The 14,676-nt window shown below is 40.0% G+C and overlaps 1 protein-coding gene across 1 annotated transcript in view; it reads left to right on the forward strand.

The window, feature by feature from the left end:
* Window positions 1–14,511, forward strand: part of MFSD14A (major facilitator superfamily domain containing 14A) — a 34,372-nt gene extending 19,861 nt beyond the window's left edge. The window contains exons 5-12 of the mRNA XM_032487185.1: window positions 485–599; window positions 3,151–3,369; window positions 3,665–3,778; window positions 4,604–4,675; window positions 9,599–9,711; window positions 10,903–11,000; window positions 11,935–12,098; window positions 13,141–14,511. Of these exons, the coding sequence (XP_032343076.1) occupies window positions 485–599; window positions 3,151–3,369; window positions 3,665–3,778; window positions 4,604–4,675; window positions 9,599–9,711; window positions 10,903–11,000; window positions 11,935–12,098; window positions 13,141–13,347 (1,102 nt within the window). The 3' untranslated portion in view covers window positions 13,348–14,511. The remainder of the gene's footprint in view (window positions 1–484; window positions 600–3,150; window positions 3,370–3,664; window positions 3,779–4,603; window positions 4,676–9,598; window positions 9,712–10,902; window positions 11,001–11,934; window positions 12,099–13,140) is intronic.
* The last annotated feature ends 165 nt before the right edge of the window (window positions 14,512–14,676 follow it).

Genomic DNA, 14,676 nt, shown 5'->3' on the forward strand with positions numbered 1-14,676 from the left:
AATAACTTAGAAAAAACACCTCGTTTCTATATACAGACTAGAAATAAGTATGGAGTAACTTGTTCCTCGGGTTTTTGGGGTTTTTTTACTAAATGTTGATTTTTTTTTTTTTTTGTGGTACCATAATGGGAAATTGCAATGGGTGAATTATAATAGATTCTAGTTTGTTGCTGTTTTTAGTAGAAACAGCAACAGCAAAGCCACTTAACAGTTCAACAATTGGATAAAAAATTGACCTGAATACATGATCTAATTTATCTAAGTATTTATAGCAAGTGAGTTGCTATTGAGGGCCCACTGCTAGCTCTATGTTTTCATAATATCTGTGGCTTATGATTTATAGAAGAATTAATCTATAAACTGTCCTAGAAAGCTGTTGACTGAAATTAGCTATTCTTACGTCAATTCACTTACAGAAATGAAAGAAGATTAAGGTAATGGTAATTATTCTAACCATTTCTTGTCAATTGTCTTTCAATCCTAGGTGGTACTTCGCTGTTATCTCTGTTTCTGGGGTTTTTGCAGTGACTTTCTCCGTGGTATTTGCATATGTAGCAGATATAACCCAAGAACATGAAAGAAGTATGGCTTACGGACTGGTATGCGTGTTTAATCTGATGAAAAACACCCCATGTTATCTCATATTACAAAGAGTGGAAGCCTTTGCATGATAAGATTTATTTTTGCATAAATACATTTTATAATAAAATCATCCATTAGGCTACATTAAACTTTTTTCTCAATACAAAGCCATGTAAGTTTTGATATTTTCATTCAGTATTAGTTGCACATCAGATTGGAAATTATAGTGGAATTTCACTTATAGGAGTTCTTTTTAATAGAATACTAAAATTAAGGAGCTATTTAATATGTCATAAGTTTAAAAGTTACTCCTATTTAATGGCCGATCTAAAATAGAATAGGTTAACATCTAGCTCAGGGATCACCAAACCTTTTCTGTGGCTTGTTGGCTGCATATAGTCTCTCTCATCTCTCATATCCTTTTTTATTTCTTTTTCACTTTCAGCTTTTTTAAATTAATTTCTATTGAGTAAATTGGACTCAGTGATGTTCCCCACCGTCAGGTGCGCAGCGTGCCCCTTTGGTACAGCTGTGCACTGCAGTATGCGTGCTGCTGTTGTTGTAGTTACTACGGAGCTACATAGTTCAGTGTGTTTATCTGTGTCCACTTTACTGTGTGTTGGATCTCTGTGGCTACTCTACTGCTTGCGGCAAATTTGTCTCGCAGATTCTTTATTTTGCTTATGGGTGTGTGTTTACATCTCTTTCCACGTGGAAGGAACATTTATACCTAGACTTGGCCCACAAGCCATAGTTTGCCAAACTAAACACTGTTTATATTTAAGGGCAGTATAGTCTGTTTCTGTTAAGTCTAGAAACAAAATAGATAACAAATCATTATTAGATAGCCAGAAGTAGGACAGTGGTGAGCTTTCAGCAAAAATGGGACAAGCAGGTTTTTTTTTGGTTTTTTTTTTTGCCCATATTTATCTTTATTTGGTGCTTACCAACTCCATGAGGTAAGCAGTATAAGTGTCCTCATTTTACATAAAGACGCTGCTCAGGGAGTCCAGAGATACTGATCCAGTAACTCAGAATTAATTGTCTCCTTTCATCTCACTCCCAAACCTCCTCAGCAAACTTGACTTCTTAGCTTTGGTGTGTGGTTTCCTTCTGGTTTCTTTAGCCACAGAAATAGGAGATATAAGCAAATGGGTTAAAGAACCCTGATGTGGCTTGAAGAGGAGGAAGAGCTAGGCTGTGCCTTTCAGCCCCAAAGGCTCTGCTGATACACATACTCCAGTGGCTGTGAGAACACCCCTCCAACCTCAGGCAGTCACCAGTCTACTTTCTGTCTCTGTAGTTTGCTTTCAATAGAAATTTCATATAAATGAAATAATCTAAAATAAAGTCTTTGGTGTCTACACTTAGCATAATCATAGGAGATTTATCCATGCTGATGTCAGTATTTCCTTTTTTATTGCTGTGTAGTATTCCATTGTGTGGGTTATACCACATTTTGTTCTTCCATTCACCAGCTGATAAACATTTAGGTTGGTAGCTAGATGTTTAGTTATTAGAATTTGATGTACTTGTCAAATAATTGACCATTGGCAATTGAATTGCTTATCTTGAGCATCTATTAATAATTAACAGCTAAAAATACGACCTCCTGTGAAGTTTACATCCTCCATGCAAAAGTCATAAATAGCATAGAAACAGAATAAAGCACAGAGTAGGGAGCAGAAGCTCATGCACCTCCCACATTAATTTCTAATTATCCTCTGAGGAGTGTGGTCTCTATCAGGTGTTCCCTGCTATCACATTTACTGCTGATTTGCAGACCACTTTGTCCAGGAAGCCAGATATGTCTGGGATTAATAGGATTAATAGTTTTTTCCCACCTGTGTCTTCTCTACTTTAATCTGCATTTTCACCAGGCTTGTATGGGCTTCCTCAGAATTTTAGAGGCATGGTTAGCGTTGTGCTCAATGCTGAGGATCGATGAGCCCATTCCTCCGCACCCTGCCACCTAAGATGACCTAGTTCAGTTTTGTGCTGCAGCTTAACACTGTTCCTGATGAAAAGATACACTTCAAAGTCTTGAAGCTTTATTCCAGCAAGTCTTAAATATGTATCACAGTAAACATTCATTTAATTTTAATTTATATATTGGGGGAAAAAATCACAGTGACACTGGATTTCCTTCAAGTATTGATTTAGGCTTCTTTCACAGAGCACTGAGGGTGGGTGCAGGCTTTCAGGGGAGTCGGGGAGAGGGCATTTTGGCTGCGCTTCAGGCCCCCAACTTTTCTTCAACTAAAACACTTTTTGTTTATTTTTAAATCTGTTTTACTTACAAATTTATAAGTAAGATTTATCTGGACAGAGGGCACCAAATCTTAAAAGATTAAGTTTGAAGCCACTATCTTAGAGCTGATTACATATTTTTTAGTTAAGAATCTAATTCGTTTCTATTCCTGCAAAAGAAGAGAGTATAAGGAAAATGGCCCAGGTAGGAAGAAGAAAGGCAGGGGGGCGGACGTAAGTCAGAGTTTCTGGGGTGCTGAAGTTAAGGAGCCAAGGTGTCCTGACTGATCGCTTTATGTTGACCTTGATGTGTTGCAGGTTTCAGCAACATTCGCTGCAAGTCTGGTAACCAGCCCTGCCATTGGCGCTTACCTTGGGCGAGTGTACGGGGACAGCCTGGTGGTGGTCCTGGCTACAGCGATAGCTTTGCTGGATATTTGCTTTATCCTTGTTGCTGTGCCAGAGTCACTGCCGGAGAAGATGCGGCCAGCATCATGGGGGGCACCCATTTCCTGGGAACAGGCTGACCCCTTTGCAGTAAGTCTGCACCTTTTCCTTCTCTTAGCTTAAAAAAGGAATGTGTGATTCAGTGCAGCAGTAATGTTTTGTTGTGGATGTTTCTTTGGGGAAAACATTGTGATGGATTTAAAAAAATATTTTGCAATTCGTTTCAGAATAGTTCGGGGGAGGATGAAATAAATTTAAAAAAGAAAAAGAAAAAAAGACAACTAGGTGTCTGTATGTGCACTGCCAGAAGATTTCTCTGCATGTTCGTACGACTAGGTCAGTGTTTTGATGTAAAACCTGATATCAAGTCATCTTCTTGTTCTAGTCCTTAAAAAAAGTGGGCCAGGACTCCATAGTGCTGCTCATCTGCATCACGGTGTTCCTCTCCTACCTGCCGGAGGCGGGCCAATATTCCAGCTTTTTTTTATACCTCAGACAGGTACAGTTCTGTCCTACCAAGGTGGACTTTTCTTTCTTTGTTGAGTGCTACAGTAAAAGAATATTTAATCTTGAGAGAGCTACAGTAATGGAGACTTTTAAAAATGGCTATGATTATTTTTAATGGCCCACTAGAGTTAACTTCCTGTCTAGTGTGGCTGACCTTCCTTATGCATTTCTATTAAGACTTGGCTTCGTAGAAAAGGTTAGTTTTCCTGTCAGTGTACATGGTTTGAGTTTGTTTATGTGCTGCTTACAGAGGTGATGGGATGTTTTAATCCACTTACCTGCTCCAGTCTCTGATTGAGAGCGTATGTGAGAAAGCAGCTAGCCAAAATGAGGGCAGTCATTTTTCCCTCCTTGACACTAACCTTACTAGTCACCTTTATCAGTACCTGTAAAAAGCACAACACAGTGCAATATTTATTTGTAAAATGGATTTTGAGTGCTTGATAGCCGTCTCCAGTTTAGGAAATCTAAATTAAGGGATTTAGATTTACTTAATCTGAATTAAATAGCTGTTATTTTCAGTATGTTAACACTTACTATAATTTTGGTTCTCAGTGAAAAACCAGATACTTCCTCTCAGGAATTCTTTGATTATAAATGAATTGTAGGGGAAAGGTAGAGCTCAGTGGTACAGTGCATGCTTAGCATGCACAAGGTCCTAGGTTCAATCCCCAGTACCTCCATTAAAAATAAATAAATTTTTTTAATGAATTACATTTGCTTTTTTGGGGTCCATTTAATATCAATGTACAAGTAATTGCATCAGTATATTTGTTGTGCTTTTTTATTAATGTTACTTTTTCTGGAAACCTTCTAGATAATGAAATTTTCACCGGAAAGTGTTGCAGCATTCATAGCGGTCCTTGGCATTCTCTCCATTATTGCACAGGTAAGTTTCTTTTTAGTTACAGGGAGAGATGTTTATAGGTTCAAAAACACAATTCTGTTAGTATAGTCAGTGTTGATCAGATTTTGGTGACTGACACATATTCAATATATGATGTATGAACCAGAAAGACTGATTTACACTAGAGTATTTACCTGTATAAAATCAGAAATTTTATATATCTTACTCTTGTTTTACTGCTGATTTCATTCAGTACATGTTCAATAGCTGCCATGCGTTAAGCACTCGGGATATAGCAGTGAACATAACTAAATTCCTGCTATGGTAAAGTTTGCGTTCTTGTGGGATAAGCAGATTAGTAAACATGTCAATATAAACATATCAGGTGTAACGGAAACTCTAGAGAAAAGGAGTACAAGGGATATAGAGCATGGCTGGGTGTTATTTTCTATGGGAGGACTGGGAAGGCTTTGTTGATACAAGTGACATTTGAGCCAGAGACCCAAAGGAATGAAGAACATGCCACTGAAAACAGCTGGAGGAAGAGAATTCTAAGCGGCCAGAACATAAACACAACTCCGAGAGGACGCAGCTGGCTCGTAATGGCCAGGGGCCAGGGCAGGCTCTGGTGGAATGAGCAAGGGAGGGTCAGGAAGTGAATCCCAAGAGGTAGAGAGAGACCAGAGCTCTCTCGTTTATGAATTTCTGGTAGGTTTAGTGAGAAACTTCAAATTTAAATTCTGTAATGTACTTCCCCCATGGCCCCACAGATGCATGCATGTGGCACTGAGTATTAGTACTATTTCTAACTCAGTTTTATCCTTAAAATCTTTCATCTGGAAAAACACTGCATTTAAGTACTTACTCCTGGGTATTAGAAATGTGCTCTTCAGCTTTGGGGGAAAATACATTGTTGCCCATATATAAAAACAGCTTTTGAAAAAAAAAAAAAAACACCTTTCTGAGCACAAAGGAAAGTGCAGAAATAGTGAGAATAGAGCTTGATCAATTATCAAATGTTAAACCGACCTTGAATCCTGAGATAAATCCAACCTGTTCGTTATGTCTTACCTTTTTCACATACTGCTGAGATGAGACTTGCAATATTTTATTTAAGATTTAGATCGTAAAGAGAACAGGCTAACATTTATTGTAAAGATACTTAAGAGATTAATAACTATAAGGTCTGAAGTTCCATTTCATACTTAAATGAGCATGGGAGCTGTAGGTAGGCAGCTAGTAATCTGAGCAGTCACACTGTGGACTGCGTGAGTGATGAGCTAAAGGTGCCTTAGGGGAAAGTTTCCCTCTGCTCAGTAGCTGGCATCCAGCGCACAGAGGATGCAAGATGGAAAACAGTCGATAAGGGCTCAGAATCTGGGAGGGCAGACCTGGAAACCCAGCAGGGGGCGTGGTCGGGTTTGTACTGGAAAGAGCGCAGCGGCGGCCGCAGCACAAGGGCTGCGAGTCTGGGAAGGAAGGAGCCCCCACCAGCCAGCGTCCGTGGCGCAGCGGATGCCGTGCAGAGAAACACGGGATACAGGACTTAAATGCCCATTCGGCTTTGGGGGTCTACATAGAAACACAGTTTTTGAGGTGAAAAAAATCACACTTCTAAAAGTAAATGAGTTGAACTTCAAAAACAGGTGAATAGGAGTATGTAGTCTGCATGTAAATACTGGTAATTACACTTTGTCATTATATGAATTAAAATATTATGAATAATTTATAGCCCCAGAGGTAGAATTATCTTGTATTCTCGTTTATGTCAAGTATACAGTTGAGAAGGGCTTGTCCCCTTCGCCCTCTCAAGTCGGTGAACTGAGCCCAGTGTCTGACTCTGCTCCGCAGCAGCGCGGAGCTGCCCCGAACCGCTCCTTGACGCCCGCGTGCGTGCGTCGTGCGTGCGTCTTGCGTGCCTTCGCTTCTGCCTGTGCCTACTGCCTCCCCCTTCCGCCGTCCGAAGTGGCCCGCCTCTCAGTTCCCATGGGAACTTGGGTGTATCTCCGAGTTCCCATGGGAACTGCGGTGTGTGGTCCAGAATGCAGTTGTATTCTGAATTTTACTCTCCACTTCTGGTTGTTTTTGCCTCAGTCGATCGTGAGCTCCAGTAGAGCTCTGGGAAGACTGCGAAGGCAGGCTTGTGTCACATTTGTCTTGGTCTCTCTAGTGCCTGCAGCCCAGTAGGTGCTAAATTAGAGGTGACTGTTTTTTCCCATGGCGATTTAAAACCTTTAAAAAGTAAGCATTGAAAAATTGGGAGATGTTACATGAAACTATGGAAATGTACTTTCTCCTCCCAAACTGAGATCTGGTAACGTGAATACAGCCTTCCAGTGGGAGCCAGTCACTGGCCCCCTGGGGCCCTTACTGTCTAGTTTGCCATAGGCCCCTTCGTTTCCGTGGCACCAGTAGGCATGAGTTTGTAACATTTGCACTAAATAAATGTTTGCAGGAGTTCGTGGCTGTAGTTAGTTCCACACATTTCTCTCCCTCAGTGCTGTCATCTAGTCCTCTGTGTTCTAGTGACTCCCAAATTGATAGATACCAAGCCAGTCCCTGAGCTCCTGTTGGACCCACCTGCTGGATATCTCAGACCTGACATGGCCCCAGCCACAGTCTGGATTCCTTCCACCCGGTGCTGCCCATCCCGTTCACTGGCATCACTGGTCTCCTGGTGGTTGGGCCAGAAACCTTGGTGTCATCCTGGATTCGTTTGTTTCTCCTTACCTCACATCCAGCCCATCAGATGGTATCTTCTTTCACCTCTCTCTCCAAAATACATTTAAATCAAAGCATTTCTCACCATCTCTGTTTCTAGGAGCCTAGTCTGAGCCAGGGCAGTAGCTTCCATCTGGTCTCTCTGCTTTCGTACTTGTCTCTCTACAGCTTATTCGAGACTCAGCAGAGTAATTTTTGTAAAGTGGGAATGTAATGAGTGCTTTCTTGTTTAATACTCACTTTCTGTTGCAACCAGAATAAAATCAAGGCTCTTGACAAAACCTCATTTTCCTCCTTTCCCTGAGTTGTTGAACACATTCCAGATGCAGGGCACTTGCTGTCACCCCTACCTGTCTAGATATTCACATGGCTACCTCCTCCTCATCCTCATTCAGCCCTCACCTCTGACTGTCACCTCGGGGAGGCCTTCCCCACACATCCTGGTTCAAGCAGCACCCCTATCACACTGCCCTACTTTATTTTCTCACAGCAGCTCAGGCCTGGAATTCCCGTGTTCAATAAGTATGCTTATGCCCGCTTTCCTCTACTAGGAGGTAATCTATGTGCTGACCAGTACTTTGACCTATTCACTGTCCCTGGATCAGTGCCTTCAGACCCAGAATAGCCATTGGATATAGTGGGAACTGGGCAAATATTTGTTTACTGAGTGACCAAAAGTTGACATCAGTTAACTATTAATTAGCTGTGTCATCGTGGGTAAGTCATATGTCATTTTAACCTTTGGGACTTGGTTCTCTCATCTTTAAAATCAGAATTAGGGGGCACTGATTTTTATTTTCCTGTCTAGCACACTCTATATACAAAGTAAGTAATTTGTGCCATTATTATTACTGAGTTGAGAATATGGTGACATTTAAAATCAAGCATGCTTCCCATAAATACTTAGGAACTTATGGGAGGTGCTGGGGATACAAAGATAAATGAGAAAAAATCCCCTGCCCTTGGGAGAAAACCGATGTCCCCAGTTAGAGTGTCGTGTACACAGGAAGGTTTTGCTGACTGCTTACTCTGGGTGAGTCCCCTTTTGTGTCTGTGGTTGTCGAGGAATGTGATCCAACAAGGTTCCATGCCTTGTGGAACTCAGCCTTATTTACCCTCACCCGATTTACGGGGAAGTCTCAGAGAAGAAAGCTGTGAGTCTTAGTTGTTCAGGAATTCTTAAAAGAATCTTCATTTGCTTTCCACTGGCTTATTTGTGATTAAATCTGATTAAACATGTCTCAATTTAGAGAGTTTTATACTTGATAATTGAAAGTTTAGGAGTATCAGCCAGTCATCAAATAATGATTTACTGAATTTTCACTTCTTCTGTGGACTTACCAGCTGTCTTAAGGGGTATATTTAATATTTTAATTTGAATAGCAAAAAATAGTTTCTAATGCCCCCAGGTTATTGCTGAATTTTTTATTAGCTTTGAAAGAAAAGGAAAAGCAAGAACACTCAATTCATAATATTGTGTATTAAATGATTATTCTGTGCCAGGCACAATGCTAAGTATATCATTGCCTTTAACTCACATGGCAAAGTTGTGAAACAGGTACTGTTATCACCATTTTGTAAGAGATCAAATTGCATCTCAGAGTGAAGTGACTTGCCCAAGGTCACACAGTTAGAGCCAAGATTATGATTAAGGCTATTCTCCCAAAGGCTGTGTGTTCTTAGTTATTACACTACGCTGCTCCCAAGTCATACTTGTTAAACTGATTTACCATTCACAGAAGCACCATGGTTTCAGCAACAGGACAGGTTAATTTAGGTGAAGGACATATGAGTAATTGTACTATTTCAGTCTTCTTTTAGTCAGGAGAATAAGCATTTTGGATTAACTTGGACCTGTGAAAACTGTTTTAAAGCTGTTACATAACAGGGATCTCCAAGCCACGAGTTAGAACTTTTGACCCTACTGTTCACTATTTCTGATTTTAAGTGGTCCTCAGTAGAAGTGTACTGAACACAAAGTGCACCTTTTCTATTTTCAGTTTTCTAACTTTTTCCCTGAATCTGGATCAGCAGAGGAACCTTTCATCTGCTTATATAACCTGGAGTAATGGTTTTAGCTATAATCAGGGCAATTGTTGCTAAAAAGCCAAAATGTAGAAAAGTGGTAAATAATAGTCCTTTTATATTATAGATTGAAGGGAGTTACCAAATATTGTTTCCTTTTCAGTATTAAAAAGCTTATTCTATTTTAATAAAGCCATTTTGGTTTTTCTTATTTTCCAGACCATAGTCTTGAGTTTGCTTATGAGGTCAATTGGAAACAAGAACACCATTTTATTGGGTCTGGGATTTCAAATATTACAGCTGGCGTGGTATGGCTTCGGTTCAGAGCCTTGGTAGGTGCACATATTTTAATTTCCTTAATTCTGGTGTTTGCCTTTTTCTTTTTTTCAGCCTTATTGAGGTATAATTGACAAATAAAATTTTTGTATTTCTTAATTTGCTTCTCAACTAAGGCTCAGACTTTATCTGTCTTAGTATGCTTTTTCTTCTCTGAAAATGTATGTGACACAAATTTCTCACTGGTGTATTATTTGTATACTCTAGAGCGGCTTGAGAATAGCAAAGTGACGTTTTATACCTGAGAGACAGGTTGGGTTTTTGAATGAGCTTATTGAGTTTTTGAATCTCTAGTGAGTATTTAGTCCAGATCAGTCTGTCAGGAAAAAACATGTAATCCCAAAGCAGTAAGGCCCTGAAAGTTAGCCTTGTTTGCCTTTTCCGTTTTTCTGATTGGGGGGAAAAAAAGGTTGAGTAACACCAGTGATCATAACTGATGGCAACCAGAAGGAACGGGGCAGAGTCCAGTAGTTTTGGTCCCGGCTTCACGCCAGGAAGGCGCTCTGCTTTTCTTGCCAGTCTGGGTTCCCGCAGGGAGGCGACGGCAGCGGTGCTGCGGACGCCAGGCTGCCCCGCACGCCTTGGTTTGCAGTGGTGTCTCATTCACTGAGCCGCCATCTCTGTTTGGACTTGGGCACGAGTAAGCATCAAGAGTGTGTTTCGATGGACGTTTTGTTTTTCAGTCTAGCTTGTACAAAGAGGTACTCACAATTTAAATTATCAAAACCATTTCTTAAACATCAAGCCAGCAGCACATTTAGGTCAAATTAGTGATTTCTTGACGCTGAATCACAAGTCTGTGAGAACCTTGCTGGAAATTATTAGCAAATGTTTTAAAACGTTTAATGGCGTTTCCTGCTGTGTGTTATCCACGGTTCTCGAAGCTCCCAGGCCTGCAGTAATAATATCCACACACTTTGCGGTTCGGTTGTGATACATGACATCCCAGTTCTGCCTTCGAACCCCACACCACTCTTGTGAATAAGTGGCTGTAGTTCTGCTTTCTAGAAGAGTAAACAGGGATAGGCGTTTAAGTGACTTGGGAGGCACATGGGAAGGAGGGAGAGCATAGCTCTGCTTTTCCCGGCACCACAGCCGTCTCCCAGTAGATTTTAAACGTGTGCTTCGACGCGGACAGGGACAGTGGGGACTAACACAGCACTCTCGCTCTGCTGCTCCCGCTGCAGGATGATGTGGGCGGCCGGGGCGGTCGCAGCCATGTCCAGCATCACCTTCCCAGCCGTCAGCGCGCTCGTCTCACGGACTGCAGATGCCGATCAACAAGGTGAGTGGACGGGAACTGGTGACAATGATTTAAAAGTACAGGATACTCAAACCCTGCGTTCTCGCTGGATTTTTCTTGCAGAGGATTTTTCATTGTTTTCATTCAGAAGAAAAGCAGGTTCTAGGGTGTTGCTCTTCGGTGGGTGTATGTAGCCTGGCCTCTCAGTTTGAACATGTGCTCCTGTCTAGTCTTTTGCTAGAAAAGGTAGTGATGAAAGTTGGCCACCTTACATTCACTAACCATTTACTTATTACGTGCTTGCTATGATGTGCTAGACACCTTGGGGACAGAAGATAACCCTTTCATTAAAATCTCACGTTTTAGCTATCTAAAGACATATAGAAAACTTACTATTGTCTTACCCTTTTGTGGCAGGAACACTTTAATTCCTAAAATGCTAACAGATGAGGAATAATTGTTTGAAAAGCCTATGTTTTATGTAGTCATAAGGAAAAAGAGGGGTGTGACAAACGAGTGCTAGTGGTCACTTGGCTGATAAATGAGGAAAGGCCTGTGGCCAAAGCAAGTTGCATTTTCATTTTGGGAGAAGATCGCAGAGATAAACAAAAACCAAACTCTGTAAAAAGGGACTGTATTTGACTAAATGAGGTCTTAAGTAGCTACCTGGGGACAGTTTTCGTGTAACAGTTGTGCTTATGAACTCATGCCTGGTTTTGAGCCAGGAGATGTTTCCAAGAAAAGAAAGTGCTTCTGCCCACTTGCTAGATGCGTGCCTGGGCCTACCTGAGCTGCCATGTGCATCAGACAAGCTCACTGAACTTTGCAGAGCTGATGGCTTCTAAGTAATTTTTCATGCCATTGCATAAGTAAGTTGCTAGTGTCTGATAAAAGCTTTGGTTTTAGAATAAATGATTTCAGTTCTGGGGTAGGAAAAAATAAATGGTATACTAAGTAATTTGTTTAAACAATTCAGGCGTCGTTCAAGGAATGATAACAGGAATTCGAGGACTGTGCAATGGTCTGGGACCAGCTCTTTATGGATTCATTTTCTACATATTTCATGTGGAACTTAAAGAACTGCCAATGACAGGAACAGACTTGGGAACAAACACAAGCCCACAGCACCACTTTGAACAGGTAATTCTTCATATATGTGATAAAAGTGTACTTCATTTGGCTGGATTGAAAGATGATTTTTGGTCACTAAAGCTTTTGAGAGTCTTATAACTTTAGACTGAATAAAAACACTTAAAACCCCAAACCTAAGGGACTGTATCCTCCTGCATACTCTGTAAAATTGGCTGTGCATCCTTTCTCCCCTGGGTAGTTAAAAAATTATATATTCTACTTTGTCTCACGATACCGTGTGGCACAGGGAACCACCACCTGTCTGCACGACTGCCTGCTTCTCATCTGAGACCACCAGAGTGTTAGGGTTCCCCGTATTGGGTGCTGGCAAACGTCTTGGTTCACGTGTCCGCTGTATTCCCCTCACAACTGAAAAACATCGTCGTCGTTTCAGCCAGTACAAGCAACTCATCAGTTTCCTTGTATTTAGCAGAATTCTACACTAATCTTCTAACCAGTTAAGACTACTTTTAAATAAAAAAGAATGTGTGGGCTCTACACAGGTAAAACTGGCGATGCAAGTTTTTGCTAAAAATGAACGTAATTGGGCCAGGAGAGAGGTCTGTTTGATTCTTCTCATAGTAAAGGCATTATATGTGGTGCCCTTACTTTCGGTCACTAAAGAATACAATTACCTATTTAAACAAAGAAAATGGTAATTGATTCTGCTACTGTAGTTATTTAATATTGTAATGTAATGTCACATGCTTGATTTTACTTTTGAAATCTGCTTCCTCTTGAACAGATTAAGCGAAGGCCTACAGAATGTGTTCAGATTTTATGCTACAAATGACAGTATATTTTTTTGCATGTGCTGTTTTAAAAAAATCTTATGGCTGTTTCTTGGGTCAGCTGTTATCTCCCCAGAACTCTGTAGGTGTGATAGTGTTTATTTTCTCCTAAAAAGGGAATATGTTTTCTAACTGGGGCTTTAATGAAGGAGAGGCGCTGTTGGCTTTTAACTCACAGCAGTTAGTTATTAAAAAGATAAGCAGTTTCTTCTCAGCGAAGATGTTTACGCAGAAATCCTGATTATCTTTTTCGTCCTCAGAATTCCATCATCCCTGGCCCCCCTTTCCTCTTTGGAGCCTGTTCAGTACTGCTGGCTCTGCTTGTTGCCTTGTTTATTCCGGAACATACCAATTTAAGCTTAAGGTCCAGCAGCTGGAGAAAGCACTGTGGCAGCCACAGCCACCCCCACAGTACGCAAGCGCCAGGAGAGGCCAAAGAACCTTTACTCCAGGACACAAATGTGTGACAGCTGAAATCAGGAAGACTTTTCTATCAGCACCCAGGTCTTAGTTTTCACCTGTAGTTCTGGATGTACATTCCACTTCCATCTGCCATGGACTTTAAGATTGTCTTAAGACATGATCTGCATGAACTCCGTGGAAACTAAAGAGAACCGAAGAGAACTGGACAGTTTTCCAAAGATGTTACAGTTTCTTTTGAAAAGAAACCTTTTGTTTATTAGCACCAGTTTCTTGCCACTAAGCTGTTTGTTTTATTATACATCCCTTAATTAAAATTAAAAACTATATATGTAACTTCTTAGATACTAGCAATGTCTCTGCTACCATTTCCTTCAGGTGTTGAGCTTTAATTCTATTTATGCCGACTCGCAGTGAGACAGAGTAGGTAGTATGGCGTGGACCTGTTCGTTTTAACATTGTAAAATCCTGAGTCAGATTTTAATATTGTAAAATCTTGGGTCAAATAATTCAAAGCCTTAATGCAGATGCACTAAAGTAAAGAAATGGTAAATGAATTGTTTGCATTTTAAAAACAAAACTCTTAAGAAAACTGTACTAAATCTGAATCATGTTTCAAGCTTGTTTGTAGTAATTTTATTTTTAACATTATTCACTACTGTTTTTGAAGTGAAAAAATATCAGCCATTTAGAATTTAAATTGGGGTGTTTGGAGCCTGTAAGTCTAAATGCTGGCTCAAATTTGTTCCCCAACTACTTATACCACTATTCTTTTAATGTTTGCATAATCATAAGAACCTCAACACTTGAATACATAATCTAAAAATTATATAGTAAAGCTGGTAGCCTTGAAAATGTCAATGTGATATCTATATGTAGATAAATATATATAGTGGCCTTTCAGGACTGTCACAGTAACACTTTATTTACAGAGCTAATGTTTGTCCTAAATTTTCAGGACCCTAGAAGAGAGCTTTATACAATTACTGATGTGAATTTCTCTAAAGTGTATATTTTTGTGTCCAGTTATATTATTTAAAAAAGTGTTACTTTGTAAAAATTGTACATATAAAGTATTGTATAGTTTACACTGTTTTCATCTTGTGTGTGGTTATTGCTTAATGCTTTTTAAACTTGGAACATTCACTATGGTTAAATAAGGTCTTAAAAGAAATGTAAATATTGTTAATAAAATTAAATATTTTAATGAGTTTTTTTTTTTTAAAGAAAGTCTTGATCTGTGATTCCCTTATAAGGCCTACCTATTTTGGCTTTATTTGTTACCGTATCATTTTACAGTAACAAATAAATCAAAGCTTTATACCTTCTTCCTTTGAATCCATTTCTTTTCCCTTGCTTAATAATATACTACTGTA

This window comes from Camelus ferus, chromosome 9 (genome assembly GCF_009834535.1).
Source record: "Camelus ferus isolate YT-003-E chromosome 9, BCGSAC_Cfer_1.0, whole genome shotgun sequence".
NCBI classification, from domain to species: domain Eukaryota; kingdom Metazoa; phylum Chordata; class Mammalia; order Artiodactyla; family Camelidae; genus Camelus; species Camelus ferus.